General features: G+C 34.7%; 4 protein-coding genes across 7 annotated transcripts in view; 1 reads left to right on the top strand and 3 right to left on the bottom strand.

The window, feature by feature from the left end:
- The window catches only part of LOC126913916 (cell growth regulator with RING finger domain protein 1-like), a 42,266-nt gene that overhangs the window by 5,587 nt on the left and 24,534 nt on the right, over window positions 1-12,145 (top strand). Inside the window, exons 1-2 of one of the 3 annotated variants that reach the window (XM_050717211.1) lie at window positions 10,224-10,411; window positions 10,835-11,099. The exons of 1 other annotated variant lie outside the window; for it this stretch is intronic. In XM_050717211.1, coding sequence (XP_050573168.1) covers window positions 11,002-11,099 — 98 coding nt within the window. In that variant the 5' untranslated portion in view covers window positions 10,224-10,411; window positions 10,835-11,001. Of the gene's footprint in view, window positions 1-10,222; window positions 10,412-10,834; window positions 11,100-12,145 lie in introns of those variants that run through there. One more of the 3 variants, XM_050717213.1, reaches the window with a different exon arrangement.
- Window positions 389-2,480, bottom strand: LOC126927936 (uncharacterized). Its single transcript, XM_050743911.1, has 4 exons — window positions 2,382-2,480; window positions 1,683-1,917; window positions 913-1,202; window positions 389-840 (listed from the first exon to the last, which is right to left on the bottom strand). The coding sequence occupies exons 1-4, from the start codon at window positions 2,478-2,480 to the stop codon at window positions 697-699; spliced, it is 768 nt and encodes a 255-aa protein (XP_050599868.1). The 3' UTR covers window positions 389-696.
- On the bottom strand, window positions 2,788-6,707 carry LOC126913947 (uncharacterized). Of its 2 annotated transcripts, none has more exons than XM_050717263.1 (3): window positions 6,039-6,502; window positions 5,148-5,291; window positions 2,788-3,856 (listed from the first exon to the last, which is right to left on the bottom strand). In XM_050717263.1, the coding sequence occupies exons 1-3, from the start codon at window positions 6,090-6,092 to the stop codon at window positions 3,560-3,562; spliced, it is 495 nt and encodes a 164-aa protein (XP_050573220.1). In that variant the 5' UTR covers window positions 6,093-6,502; the 3' UTR covers window positions 2,788-3,559. The 2 variants fall into 2 exon arrangements, 1 of the variants encoding a protein (XP_050573220.1); XR_007709509.1 differs by lacking the exon at window positions 2,788-3,856 and adding an exon at window positions 5,817-5,900 and having other exon boundaries at window positions 4,657-5,291; window positions 6,039-6,707.
- LOC126913943 (acylphosphatase-1-like) lies at window positions 8,597-9,679 on the bottom strand. The gene is made up of 4 exons (XM_050717257.1): window positions 9,450-9,679; window positions 9,369-9,385; window positions 8,918-9,027; window positions 8,597-8,844 (listed from the first exon to the last, which is right to left on the bottom strand). The coding sequence occupies exons 1-4, from the start codon at window positions 9,589-9,591 to the stop codon at window positions 8,730-8,732; spliced, it is 384 nt and encodes a 127-aa protein (XP_050573214.1). The 5' UTR covers window positions 9,592-9,679; the 3' UTR covers window positions 8,597-8,729.

The raw sequence follows: 12,145 nt of genomic DNA, 5'->3' as shown, positions 1-12,145 counted from the left end.
TTGAAACTTCTGTTGAGTCAGTTGATGATGAATCTTCTTGTTATTTAGATTTATTGACACGGCGATGACGATCAGTTTGTTGAGAGCGGATAACGAATAAGTTAATGAAGTTCGGAAGATAACAGGCGATTCGAAATCGAGTTAAATTAGGAAATCGACAGTGGATTTACTCGCTGTCGGTACATGCGAGCGGCTGCTCGCATGTAAGTGTCTCAAGTTTGCCTTGTGAGCTTGAGAGATACTGTACGATATCTGTTAGCTAATGAACATAGACTAGTTTTAGTTACAATGAAGTTGTAGCAAATTTTAATAACATAGAAAAATAAACTTTGGAATAAATTTACACAATTATATGATAATATTTAGGAATGAAGAATTTATCGTTCAATAGAAGAAATGATACTTTATTTGTAGAAAAAGTATGTACATATTTACACTCCGGAGTTTTCCGATAATCGCGGTCCGTAACGAACAAGTTTACCGTTTAGTAACATTTAAAGAAATGCTCTATTACATATGAACGAATAACATCCTGTATGTCTGCGTCTAATATGAACCAGTTATTTATTTCTGATTAGACTTTAGAAATTCACTTTATATATGTGTATCTTATGTTATACATTGTATATTTATATTAAAATACACTGAAGAGTATGTTTATGGAATGATATAGAAATATTATTTTTGCATCGAATTTCAGATTCTAATCAGAGGAAAATAGATGACTGCCCATAAAACGAAAAGAACCAGTAGAGTGATCATCAGCTTAGAACGAAAGTTGTCCCATCCGACTAGGACGTATTTTTGTGGTCTTCCAACATTCTCTATATCCAAAGAAGACTAAAACGTAACAAGATTCGTAAAAAAACAACGAAACGTGTAAATTATAGTCACGATTATCCCATTCCTTACGTCATCGTCGTCGATGTCTTCGTTTTCCTGTAGCCTTTGGGTACTTAAATTTTGACGCATTTGTGTTGCTTTGCTTTGAGTGCTCTTCACTTTACTAGGACCAGGCTTCGAGATAGGTTTCTTGTTAAATTGTGGCGACTTCGAGGATCCAGGATGATCAAAAGCTGTCAGTCTAATAGCTACGGTGTTTTCTATGCCTCGTAGTTTGTTCAACTGCTGATTTTGCACGCTCGTAGTTTCTTTCTTCGACGATTCACTCACTGTTGCATTCTCCTTTGTCACGTCACTTTCTATAGATAGAAAGATGTTTGTTAATTAGAAAAACAGATTAAAAGCTTTTTAAACGAGTTGTAAACAATTCACAAAAATGGGAATATCTGAACAACTTAACGGTTGTTTCTATAATGTTATGTTACTGCATCGTAAAATGTAACAGGTTTGGGCAATTATAAGTGACTCGAACGAAAGGAGAACAACTAGTAGACTGTGGATATTTATGCAAGATCATGTTTCACTTTCATATTTAAATTTCTCGTATTATGTATAAACGTCAATAACTAAGAATACATAAATAGTTAATAACTAAATAATAGTAAAGAGTACAGAGTATGATATTTCAAATTTCTTGTCTTCGATTTAACTGTAGAAACTTGTAATTTTTTACTTTACGATTTGCATAAAAATATAAGACAGTTATATATATATATATATATATATATATATATATATATATAAATGTAAAATTTTTGTAGGAAATACTTCCGACATACCTTTTCTGGGATCATTCTGTTGTGAAGTCCCGCCCTGAGGATCTCGAATGTGAGACAAGAAGCTCTCAAAATATCGCGCAATCGTCCTCTCTTTTTCCCGCTTCAGATTGCTGGCTAGGTGTATTTCCGTCGGTGCATCTATCACGGGACTCGAATGGAAAGTCGCTAAGGCAACGACAATACTAACTTCCAGACGTTGAACTTTGCTCCTAATCGTCGGACGAGAATCCTCGATCTATCTCTTGTGCTACCAAAGAAACAGAGATTAGATAATAAAATTGAACAATACTTGTAACAGTAGATATTTCTCCAACGTCTTAGTACACTCTAAAATATAAATTATAATTTAAAGAATTCATTTTGCTCAGCACATATTAAACAGATAAGGTTACATAGCCCTGGTAAAAAAGAAATTTAAAAAAAAGAACTCAATTAATACATCCTTGTTTGCGCATGAGAGAAAAACGTTATAAACGATTTTTACCTTCGTAAACATTATATCAGAGATCCTACGGACTTCGTATGACTCAGATGCATCGAGGTACAAGCATAAAATGTCACTTCGAAGGCCGCTTGACTCAGGTGCGAAACACAACCTCGAGATCGCGGGGCATTAACGGCGTTTATCGTCCTTCGTCTTTTCACTTCTCGGATCGTCCGTCGATAAATCTTCCCTGAGAATTCTGATCGTGTCCGTACCGGGCAGGTCGTTGGTGAAAGCACAGATCCCGCTGGTAGAGCGTCATATATTCGCAGATAACTTCGCGTGGAATATGCGACAACTTTTGTATGCGTCATCCTTGACAGAAAGCGATTATAAGTCTCGAGTTCAGGTCTAGTCTAATATTTAATTGTTTTTTAATTATTGTCTTTGACGGTCTAAAAGACTAGATGGATGAAAATTTGGACGATTAAATTTCCGATAAAGTTAAGTAAGTCTGAGTAGGTTTTTATCGGTATTGATGAGAAACTGATTTTGATTTTATCTAATTGGTTTGCAATGGAAAGAAGAATTACAGATGTTTGTACATGCATCAGTTATCAAATAAGATTTCGACAATTATCAATAGCAAGATACGTGGGCAAGATGAAATGACTTCAAAAGTTTTCTGCAACATAACTTTATTAATTCGCTTTTGTACAAATACTTTGTAAAAAATTATCAGTATTATATAATCGAATACCTTCTATCAAACATTTTACGTATAACATTATAAAGAGATTAGAAATATATTAGTGTATTACAATCGCAATAATTTTGTGGTAACTGTTAATTTAGTTAAAAGGAAATATCCAATTCGAACAAATATTACAGGGACTAGTATCATTTCAATTTTATCCTCGCGGACGATTTCTTTGTACATTACAAAAGTTTCTAAGTTTCTAAGTTACTTGTTTCTATGTCAAGTGTCTCAACACTGGGAATTTCTTCGTCATTGAACCGATAATCCCGGGAGAATATGCTCGCGTAAATAGGAGCCCCGAGATACTCTTTACGCAATTCGAATTCTGAATTTCTAAAACTTTCTGTCCACAAAAGAGTACACGTTTCTTACATTTTCATTTGCTCGTCGAGCAAATAACATAATTCTTCCACAAATTCACGATTTTGAACACAGAATTATTTATTACTTCGCGCAAGGACGGATTCATCGATAGGAAATGGAGAATTCAACCAAAGTATCAGAATTCTATAGAAAAATCTTCCCCTCTCTCTCCTCACATTCCTGGCTTTTTCTTATACTTCGAAGAGTATCTTCTTGGATATCTTATCATGTATCTATGTTGCCGAAGGCAAAGGATTACCCAAATTTTCCTTGTTCGCTTCCAAATGGAAGAACATCGGCCATCCAAGTTTCTCGGTGCCCTTAAATGCTTCACAAGATCCGATATTGGGCGAGAAACGTGTAGACGATTACCCAGAGAACCAGAGCGACGATTACAGAGATAAGGAAGATAGTTTTGAGAAAATGCCAAGGGCTTTCCATTCTCGATTCCGCGCGATTGGCCCAGCTCTTGCAGCCGCCGTTTCTGCATGGAATACTCCCTGGCTGCACGGGCGTCGACGTCGCGACGGTACTCATCGGAGGCGTCACCTTCACCTCACCCAATTCCGTTTCTTCTGCATTTTGGATCTCCGCCTTCGTCAGCTCGAACCTTGATGGACTCTCCATCTGTAATTACATCGAATAGTGGATAAAATTAATCAGTACATTGTTGAAAGCTGTTGGATGTTATCAAAAGTGTTATCGTGATATATGTTTGTCACCAGATAACAATTAATGTTATTTCAGCAGTAATAAGGCAGTGGCGATCTTAGATTGAGCTAAAGTCTTCTTCGTTCCGTTAAGAATTTATAAGGATGGGAATAAAAGAAAAGGTTAAATTTTAAAAGAAACAAAGAAAAGAGTCTAGCACGACTTTTTTATATTCAAAAGAAATAAAAAGTAAAAGATTTCATGATATTTTTAAGATTATGAGAATTCTTTCACATATATTAATTCCCTATAAAAATAGAACATCACATTGAAAATTGGGGATAAAATCAAAAAAGTTAAGAAACAATATGTAAACATCTGAGTATGCAACTTGTAGAGGAAGTAACGACAGCAACGAAAACGGGTATCACTACAAGAAAATAAATACTTAATTTGTGCATTTAAGTGAATCGTTTGACTGTTTTTAATATTTAGTTTCGGTGTGATTTAACTCCCTTTCGCTGGGAACGAGAGACTCAATATACATATCTATATAATGTGAATCGTAAAATATTTGACACTCCATTATTAACGTCAGAGTGTTTGAAGCGAAAAAAAAGTATTAATTCAATAACAATCTCTATCTCAAGCCAAACTGAATACGTATAATGCGGTTTTAGTATAGTCAAGTTATATCAGATTGACCACCACAATTTCCTATTTGTCAAGCAAAAGAAGTAGTCCAATTTGAAATACGTTTGTATATTTTTATCTACCTAACATAACATAACGGTCCGCTCGAATGTATGCTAATCGACCAGGCCTCCACTTCTTTCGAAAAAGGTAGAAAAAGGAGCCGAAGAAAAAAGGATCCAACGGCATCTATAAATATTCAGCGTGGGTAGAAGCCGTGAATAGAATTTGTAATAAATTGAACGAGCCTGAAATGCAACCAGCGTGACGATGCAGTCACTCCAAATTATTGATTATTTCACAATTGTGCTCGATTGTGCGGAGGGACGTGTGCACCGCGTTTCCAATAATTCTTAGCGGTAATCCATGACATTCCTTGCTTCTTCAAGTTTTCCATTTTCATATATAATATAGACGAAATTTCATTTACCTCAAGACATTTACCAGAGTACAAAAATTCTCTAGAAAATTAATTGTAAGAAAATTGGGAAGATGTGATATTGTTCGATCAAAGGCCATAGGTGAATGCACTGAAATATCCAAATGGTGAAAGGGTATGGAATGGGGACATTACATGTGTCTCTGGAATTCGAATCTTGGGAGGGAATAAATCTTGCTCAGGTTTTGGTCCTGTCCCATATACCAAGCCCATCATTCTGCTGACCTGGTTCAAATATGGATAATCCCATATGGATCCGGGGGATGGCACGATCATCATCTACCAACGATATTATATATATATATAGATCGTTAAATTTATTTAGTTTCGGTTTTTCAATAGTATTTCTATAACGCTATGTTATAGAGTTTTATAGAATTTATATTTAAATATTGCATTGTCTTAAATTTAGCACGTTAAAACAATAAAATTTCGTGGCAGCGTATTTTTTTAACAAACGCAAGGTCAAACTTATTATAAATCGTTGGGCGTCACTTTTACGACAATCTAATCAATATTCGTAACTGCTGACTACCGTAAGTGAAAAATTGTGTTGAAAATTTTGGTTGTGTTTATTTTTTTCATGCATGTTACGAACTTCCTCCTTGAAATGGTTTGGTGCACTCACGATAACTTTCACTCGATTCTACAATGATCAGGTTCTCGACCAGGTGAACGAAATAAAATTGAACGGAATAGGATTTGCACGAAGTGTTTTCCAAGCAGAGGCGAAACGTCGTCGTGTAAGAATTGATTAGGTTAACGATTCATGAACTCTGTTTAATTTTATCGAGGAGATCATACCTGGTAGTATAAAACTGGCTATTTGAACTGGCTTCGAAACGAATTAACTATTCCTACTCGACATTTCTTACACGAGCACTAAACCTAAAATTTGTGTTATATATAAAAACTTTATAGAACAGATACTGAAAAACTTGAGAAAATGATTAAAAAAGAGACGTTTATTTAAGTTAATTAGAGATGTTTTTTAAGGAAAGAGATATGATAAAATCAAAGACTCACGTTATCAAATAAGTAGCTATATTTCCTGGTATGACAATTCCCATCGTTGTTCATATTTTCAAGTAACTATTCAGTGGCACATTATTACTCGTTAATCACAGATAAATAGTAGAAATTCGATCGAATAAAGCTATCAAAACGTCTAATTAATTGACGTTTAGTTCCTGAATGAGCAACACGCGTTTCTTAGACGTGTAAGCAACACGAGACGAGGAAAGTTGTAGTTTATTTGCCTGCGACACCGAAGGAACTGACCACTTACGTCTATCGGGGCCCACTATCAACCTTTATCAATCCCGACCCCTGATCTTTCGTTATCGAACCGCTACTCTAATGTAAATGTCGACGAAATGTTGCTAACCGGCTCGTAAATCGTTTAGAGGAAGTTCAATCGTTATGATAGTATGCATTTAATTAGAGTATTTACTTTCCATAATTTCTCATATCGTTTAAATGGTGCATGCGCAGTATATACTATATAAACGATATGAAAAATTATGTAAAATAAATGCCGAATTAGGGTATTCTTACGGAATGGTACTTTTTAATTAAAATATCAGAATTTTAGACACGACAATAATTTATTATGCTATTATTATCTATGAAAATATTACTGTTGTAAAATGCATTTTTGATATAAAGGTAAAAATAAATTTTTAATACAACTCAAAAATTCGTAGATCAGTGCGGTGCGATGATCTTCAGAGGTACAAAAATTCATGAATTACCACGGTACCTGGATACAGAATCGAAAGGATACAATATGGAAAAGATTCCACGTTATTGGAATAGAAGAATCGTTACGTGTACAAATGCGCAACAGGTCGAGGATGCACCAGCAATAATGATAAGTAGAATTCGTTGCGTAACCTGGTGAGGCTCATATTTTCAACAGGTAGTCAGAAACTTCGGTACACGAGAATCGAGAGAAGAAATTGAAAACCGACTTATAGAACATACAGAGAAATGAAACATTACCGCGATCGATCACATTGAAATTTAACCCTACAGAAACATGTTGCTTGTTACAAACTAAGACGGACAGATTGAAGTTTGTCAAGGAATAATTCATAAATCTTATTAATTTGTTTCGCCTATTTTCTTTTAATGTCATCACTGATCGATCTCTCTTGCTTTTCATTGGTCAGTCACGTTAGTTCAATAAACTCCGATGACTAATTATTAGAAGTGAGATTTCGTGGAAGTGAAAGTACGGTAAGTTTGCGTCTAAAAGTATTGACGAACGAAAGTAGTTGCTTCACGAAGAATCTCAAGGCTACCGCTCAAATCACGATGTTTATCGATGTTCTTAAAAATCGTGAACGTGCTCGTGTACGTAGTACATAGCTTCGTGAACGATACGATTAAATTGTTTGGATCATGCCGTTTGAAAACATCATAAAATAAAACAGACATTCTTAATATTACATCGACGATCGTTTCCTTATGATAAGACGAGATGTAATTACTACTTTGCACATCCACAATTACGTGATCCAAGGTTATTCGGATATTACAACCTGCAAACATGCTTGAAACAGCATCTTCGTTAAAATATTATTATTACTGTGATTATAAAAGCTATCATCCTTGAAGTTTAATGCTGAATAACTGTATGAAACTCGTATTGACAAATTTATTTGCATAAATTTAATTAAGCGACATGTCGGAGGTACTTGTTTAGTTCTTTCAGAGAAATATTATATCTAAGGATTGAATAGATCAGATCAAGAAAGATTAAGAAATTTTTAATGTTCTACGAAACACGTGTTCTCACCTGTTGAGGATGCCAAGTATGCTGAAAGAAACTCTTGAAACACTTCATGTTGAATGCGACATTCCTTCGCGTTTATCAATCACTGTATTATCGCGCTCATCTAGTCTGTTGATTATTGCTGGTCCATTCTTCTCTATCTATTTTACGATTTAAGACTCACTTTTGACCTGACACGATTATGCATCCGCATAATTAGGTCACTCGCGTTATTTACAATGACGTTCGATATCGCGGAACGGAAAATTTTAAATTTCCCGATATTTAGTATATAGTTTATAGTAATAGATTACTACAAGTTGTTATCGAATTAAATGAAAAAGAAACAGAATTATTTCCAACAATCATACGAGTATCAGAGGATATGCAATCGCATCTGTACGAGAGATCGCAGGCGAAAGTTTTGAAGCGCACATGTCGGTGCGCGCTCGACAACTAATGAAGTTCGTGCCGATAGTGGTAGAAGCTATACGAGACAGAATTGTCGTCTGTTAAAGTCTATCCATTGTACGCTTGTCGCTTGTGACATGCAGAGAAATGGCGAAATTGTTTCGTAAAGTCTTACCATATAACGAGAGGTTACTTGCGTGGCGAATGCTAAATTTACTATTAATTACAATATTTCAAAAATGGAAAGGAATTATAATAAATGATACGGTAGAAGTAACTTTCCTAATGTGCATAGTATGATTCTTTCTATCAGTGTTAAATTGGATAAACACATATACAATTGTTTGATATTTACAGAGGTTGCAAATACAGTTTATATAAGTACAAAACGTGATAAATTGAACAGTTTCTTTTATTTTAACTGAGGCGCAAATCAATGCACATTGTTTATAATTTTAAATAAATTAGTATACTAAACAAAACAAAAAATTAAATACATAATTGGAAATAACGTTAGGTAAAGATTTCTATTTTTTAATTTCGAAATTAGCGAATGTAGGTTGAGATATTTCTTCCTCATTTCGAAACTCCGCTTTATCTATAGCTGATTCAGGACTTCCGGTATATCGAAGCCAATTTTTCCTATAAATAGATACAAATAGAATAAGGACAATAAATATATCTGTTAAAATGTTTTAAAGAGGTAAAAACTTACATTTCTTCCACTTTGCTTTTCGATCCTTCAAGACGACCAACAACAGTACCTTTATGGGTATTCATACACCATCCTTTTAAACCTAATTCGGTCCCACGTTTTTGAGTATACTATATCAATCAAAATGATAAATTGTTGAAAGTTGTTTTTGATCGTTCATAGAAAACTGATTTACCGATCATATGAACATGGATATACAAGTACGTGTTACATTTATAATTCAAACATAAAAAATCATTTTTTAATTTGAAATTTAAAAAATGTTAGATACATTTAATTTTCAATTTAAAATACCGATATATATGTATATATGTATATACTCATAACTACATAGTAACTGTTTCACCTGTCAGATGTCAGTTCTGTACTAAACAAGCCATAAAACTTGCAGCATATTTCTTCGTGATTTACGTTAATTATTAACCATTACTTGGTGCGATACATTACTTACCTTTCTAAAGAATACGCCTTTAAAAAAGAAAACCTGAGATTAGTATCATCATGATTCTATTATAGGGTAATGGTTACTTACCTTGTACTCTCCCATAAACTTCAAAATCAACACCGACTAACTGTGACATTTTCGGATTTGTATTTTGCGATGTTATCACTGATAAAAACGGCAATGTGATTAAAAGGCAGAAAACAATTGTAAGGTACAACTTGATTAACATTCAATCATTATTTGGAAAAATATCTGAATGTGCGTATGTTATTTCGTGAGACGATAATTGACTAGATGTCGCCAGTTGAGATTCTATCAGCTGTTCCGGTTGGTTAATAGCGGTATCCTTGGAAACCACTCCTGATGTGTTTTAGAGCGAATTAAACTTAATTTGAATTTTAAGTAGGGTTGATACAGACGCAGTTTATATTTTTAAATCCATATGCTCAATTTGAATCAATTCCAGTATTAATACACATTATGTACGATAGAGATAAACATTGCAATAATAAAGAATAACGTTTTTTTAAATAATAAATGTATATATTTATGCATTTAGATTAAAAAATAGGTAAATGCATTAGTTTATATTTTAGCCTTTTATGCATTTATTCACTACATTTAAGGGATTAAACGATTCGATTTGTAAATAACGCATATAATATTGTCAAAATTAATTAAGTGATTAATAAAAATTAAATATACATAGGAAAATAATGAATCATTTACAAGGTGGAATTAACACCTTATTTGAATTTAAAAATCAAAATCTATTCGCACATGTATATGGCTGATCTGTGTGGTTTGTATCGGCGCTGGTATTGGTCGATGTTCCGAAGCGCGCGCACGGGCATAGCAGCAAAAAAAGTCGCCAAGTATAGTGGCGTATAAGTCGTCCCCACCGCGGTATCTACGACCAGTTTCAAGCAACAGTTAATACGTGGTGGTTGTATTTATGCGGTCTTCTTCAACCGTGCATGCGATTGTCCTTACGAAACGCAACGAGAATCTCATCATCGAGTCAAAGCAATCTATCCATCGCGTTATCAGTATGTGCTACGTATCTCAGTCTACGTGTACCTATCTCCCTGCCTATCATTAAAACCCTTGGCACACAGCGTTACCCTCGTCTACGGAGATTCTACGCTATGGTAGACGATCACGTAGACTCGAATGCACGTCTTTTTGATAAAATCATTCGCGACGTTTGACCGACAGAAAAAGAAAAAAAAATCATTCCGTTAACACGAAATCGTCGATCATTGGCCCGTAATCGATACGAATACATGATACGTACGCGATAGTCCGTGTATCTGTGTACGAACACGCGAAATACCAGTCTTGTGTCAGTCGATGAGGTTAGGCTGGCGTATTTACGCAACGAAAATTCGTGTCGTCGGCGTACGGGCACACGATGCGGCTCTGACAGATCGTTCTATCGTCTTTGTTATATCGTTGGGTACACGTCTCAGGACAGAACGTTGTGTGCAGTGCTTAAGGGTAGCGCCGGATTATTCGTCGTCAACGTTGGTGGCGACTTTGACAGCTTATCTGTTTGAAAAGTGAGGTTAATTCGGGAGGTGTGTCGTTGTGCGTGTGCGTTGGCGTGCACGGAGGAACACCACGACGATAACATACGATGACGGCGATGTTAGTATCTGTGGCGGAGCTGTCGAACATTTTCTTTGTGCTCGCAGTGTCGATATGTTTCTGCGGAGTTTTCTTGTTTATCATCAGGTATTTATGTCATAGTCTATCATCGGTTTACATTAGAAAAGTGGCACGAATAACAATAATATATTTTCAGAATAGCCGATTTAAGCTCGAAAGTTTGAAGTCAAAAATTATTAATTGCTCGAAAATTATTAATTTCCTTGTAAAATTTCGCGAATAACCCACGCTGCACCATTTATTCAAGGCGTTTGTCATTTTAATTGTAAAAAGAAACAGAGTCTGATATTATCTATTGATACACAATTATGACACATATTGCAATATTTTGAAGAAGTTGTTTTGATCGTTGGTGATATCTCTACAGATATCGTAAAATTGAACATTATTAAAATGCGTCATTTCTCTAACAAATCGATGATACTGTATATTGTTTTTTTTCTTCACTTGTACGTATCATGTTTAATTTCCATAAATACAAGCATTTCCTCTAATCTCTCTAAAAAAAAAATGTTGTCCGATAAGAACGATTGATACGAGTCGCTTATCTTGTATTTTCTTTTTTATTTTGGCACTCCTGCGCGCGTTCAGAGACTAAACTGTTAATACTGTGGCAACTTTTTTACGCGAATGAGATTGTAAGTGTTCAAAAGGACGTCAGAATAAATAGAATACAAGGATGTAGGCGATTCAATTTTTATTTTCTCATTCGGCAAATATTTGCTCGTCCTTTCTTCAACGAAATCAACTCCTACATATTGCAGCCTGACTTTTGGACCATCGTCATAATGTTTCGAGAATAATCTCGGTGGAAATCATATTTCCGCATATAGAATTGACAAAACTTGATCTCTCTAATCTTTCCTGTACTCATCGATATTGTCGGTTGGAAAATATTCTATGACTAATACTAAATATTTTTTGTTTTATGAGTCACTGGACCGGTTATCAATTATCAAACTGGTGAAAGATACCATTGCACTAGAGCAATATTACCCTGTCAATTGGTATAAATTAAATTATCATCATTGAATGTAAAGAGTATCGTTAGAACAGAAAGATTGTGTTTTTCTTGAGTATTACTCCATTTCACTCTCTAGCTTTATCTCGGA

This window comes from Bombus affinis, chromosome 2, assembly GCF_024516045.1.
Source record: "Bombus affinis isolate iyBomAffi1 chromosome 2, iyBomAffi1.2, whole genome shotgun sequence".
In the NCBI taxonomy this organism is placed as follows: domain Eukaryota; kingdom Metazoa; phylum Arthropoda; class Insecta; order Hymenoptera; family Apidae; genus Bombus; species Bombus affinis.
The sequence above is the reverse complement of the archived record's forward strand: the minus strand, read 5'-3'. Positions and strand labels throughout refer to the sequence as shown.

Coding starts and splice junctions, on each gene's coding strand:
- LOC126927936 (XM_050743911.1), bottom strand. CDS start 2,480: ATGACGCATACAAAAGTTGTCGCATATTCCACGCGAAGTTATCTGCGA. Junction 1,918..2,381: donor TTTCACCAACGACCTGCCCG/GTACGGACACGA, acceptor CACAAGAGATAG/ATCGAGGATTCTCGTCCGAC. Junction 841..912: donor AAGACATCGACGACGATGAC/GTAAGGAATGGG, acceptor GTTACGTTTTAG/TCTTCTTTGGATATAGAGAA.
- LOC126913947 (XM_050717263.1), bottom strand. CDS start 6,092: ATGAACAACGATGGGAATTGTCATACCAGGAAATATAGCTACTTATTT. Junction 5,292..6,038: donor ATAGCTACTTATTTGATAAC/GTGAGTCTTTGA, acceptor TATCGTTGGTAG/ATGATGATCGTGCCATCCCC. Junction 3,857..5,147: donor TTCGAATTCCAGAGACACAT/GTAATGTCCCCA, acceptor ATGTAATTACAG/ATGGAGAGTCCATCAAGGTT.
- LOC126913943 (XM_050717257.1), bottom strand. CDS start 9,591: ATGTTAATCAAGTTGTACCTTACAATTGTTTTCTGCCTTTTAATCACA. Junction 8,845..8,917: donor AAAAGCAAAGTGGAAGAAAT/GTAAGTTTTTAC, acceptor ATCTATTTATAG/GAAAAATTGGCTTCGATATA.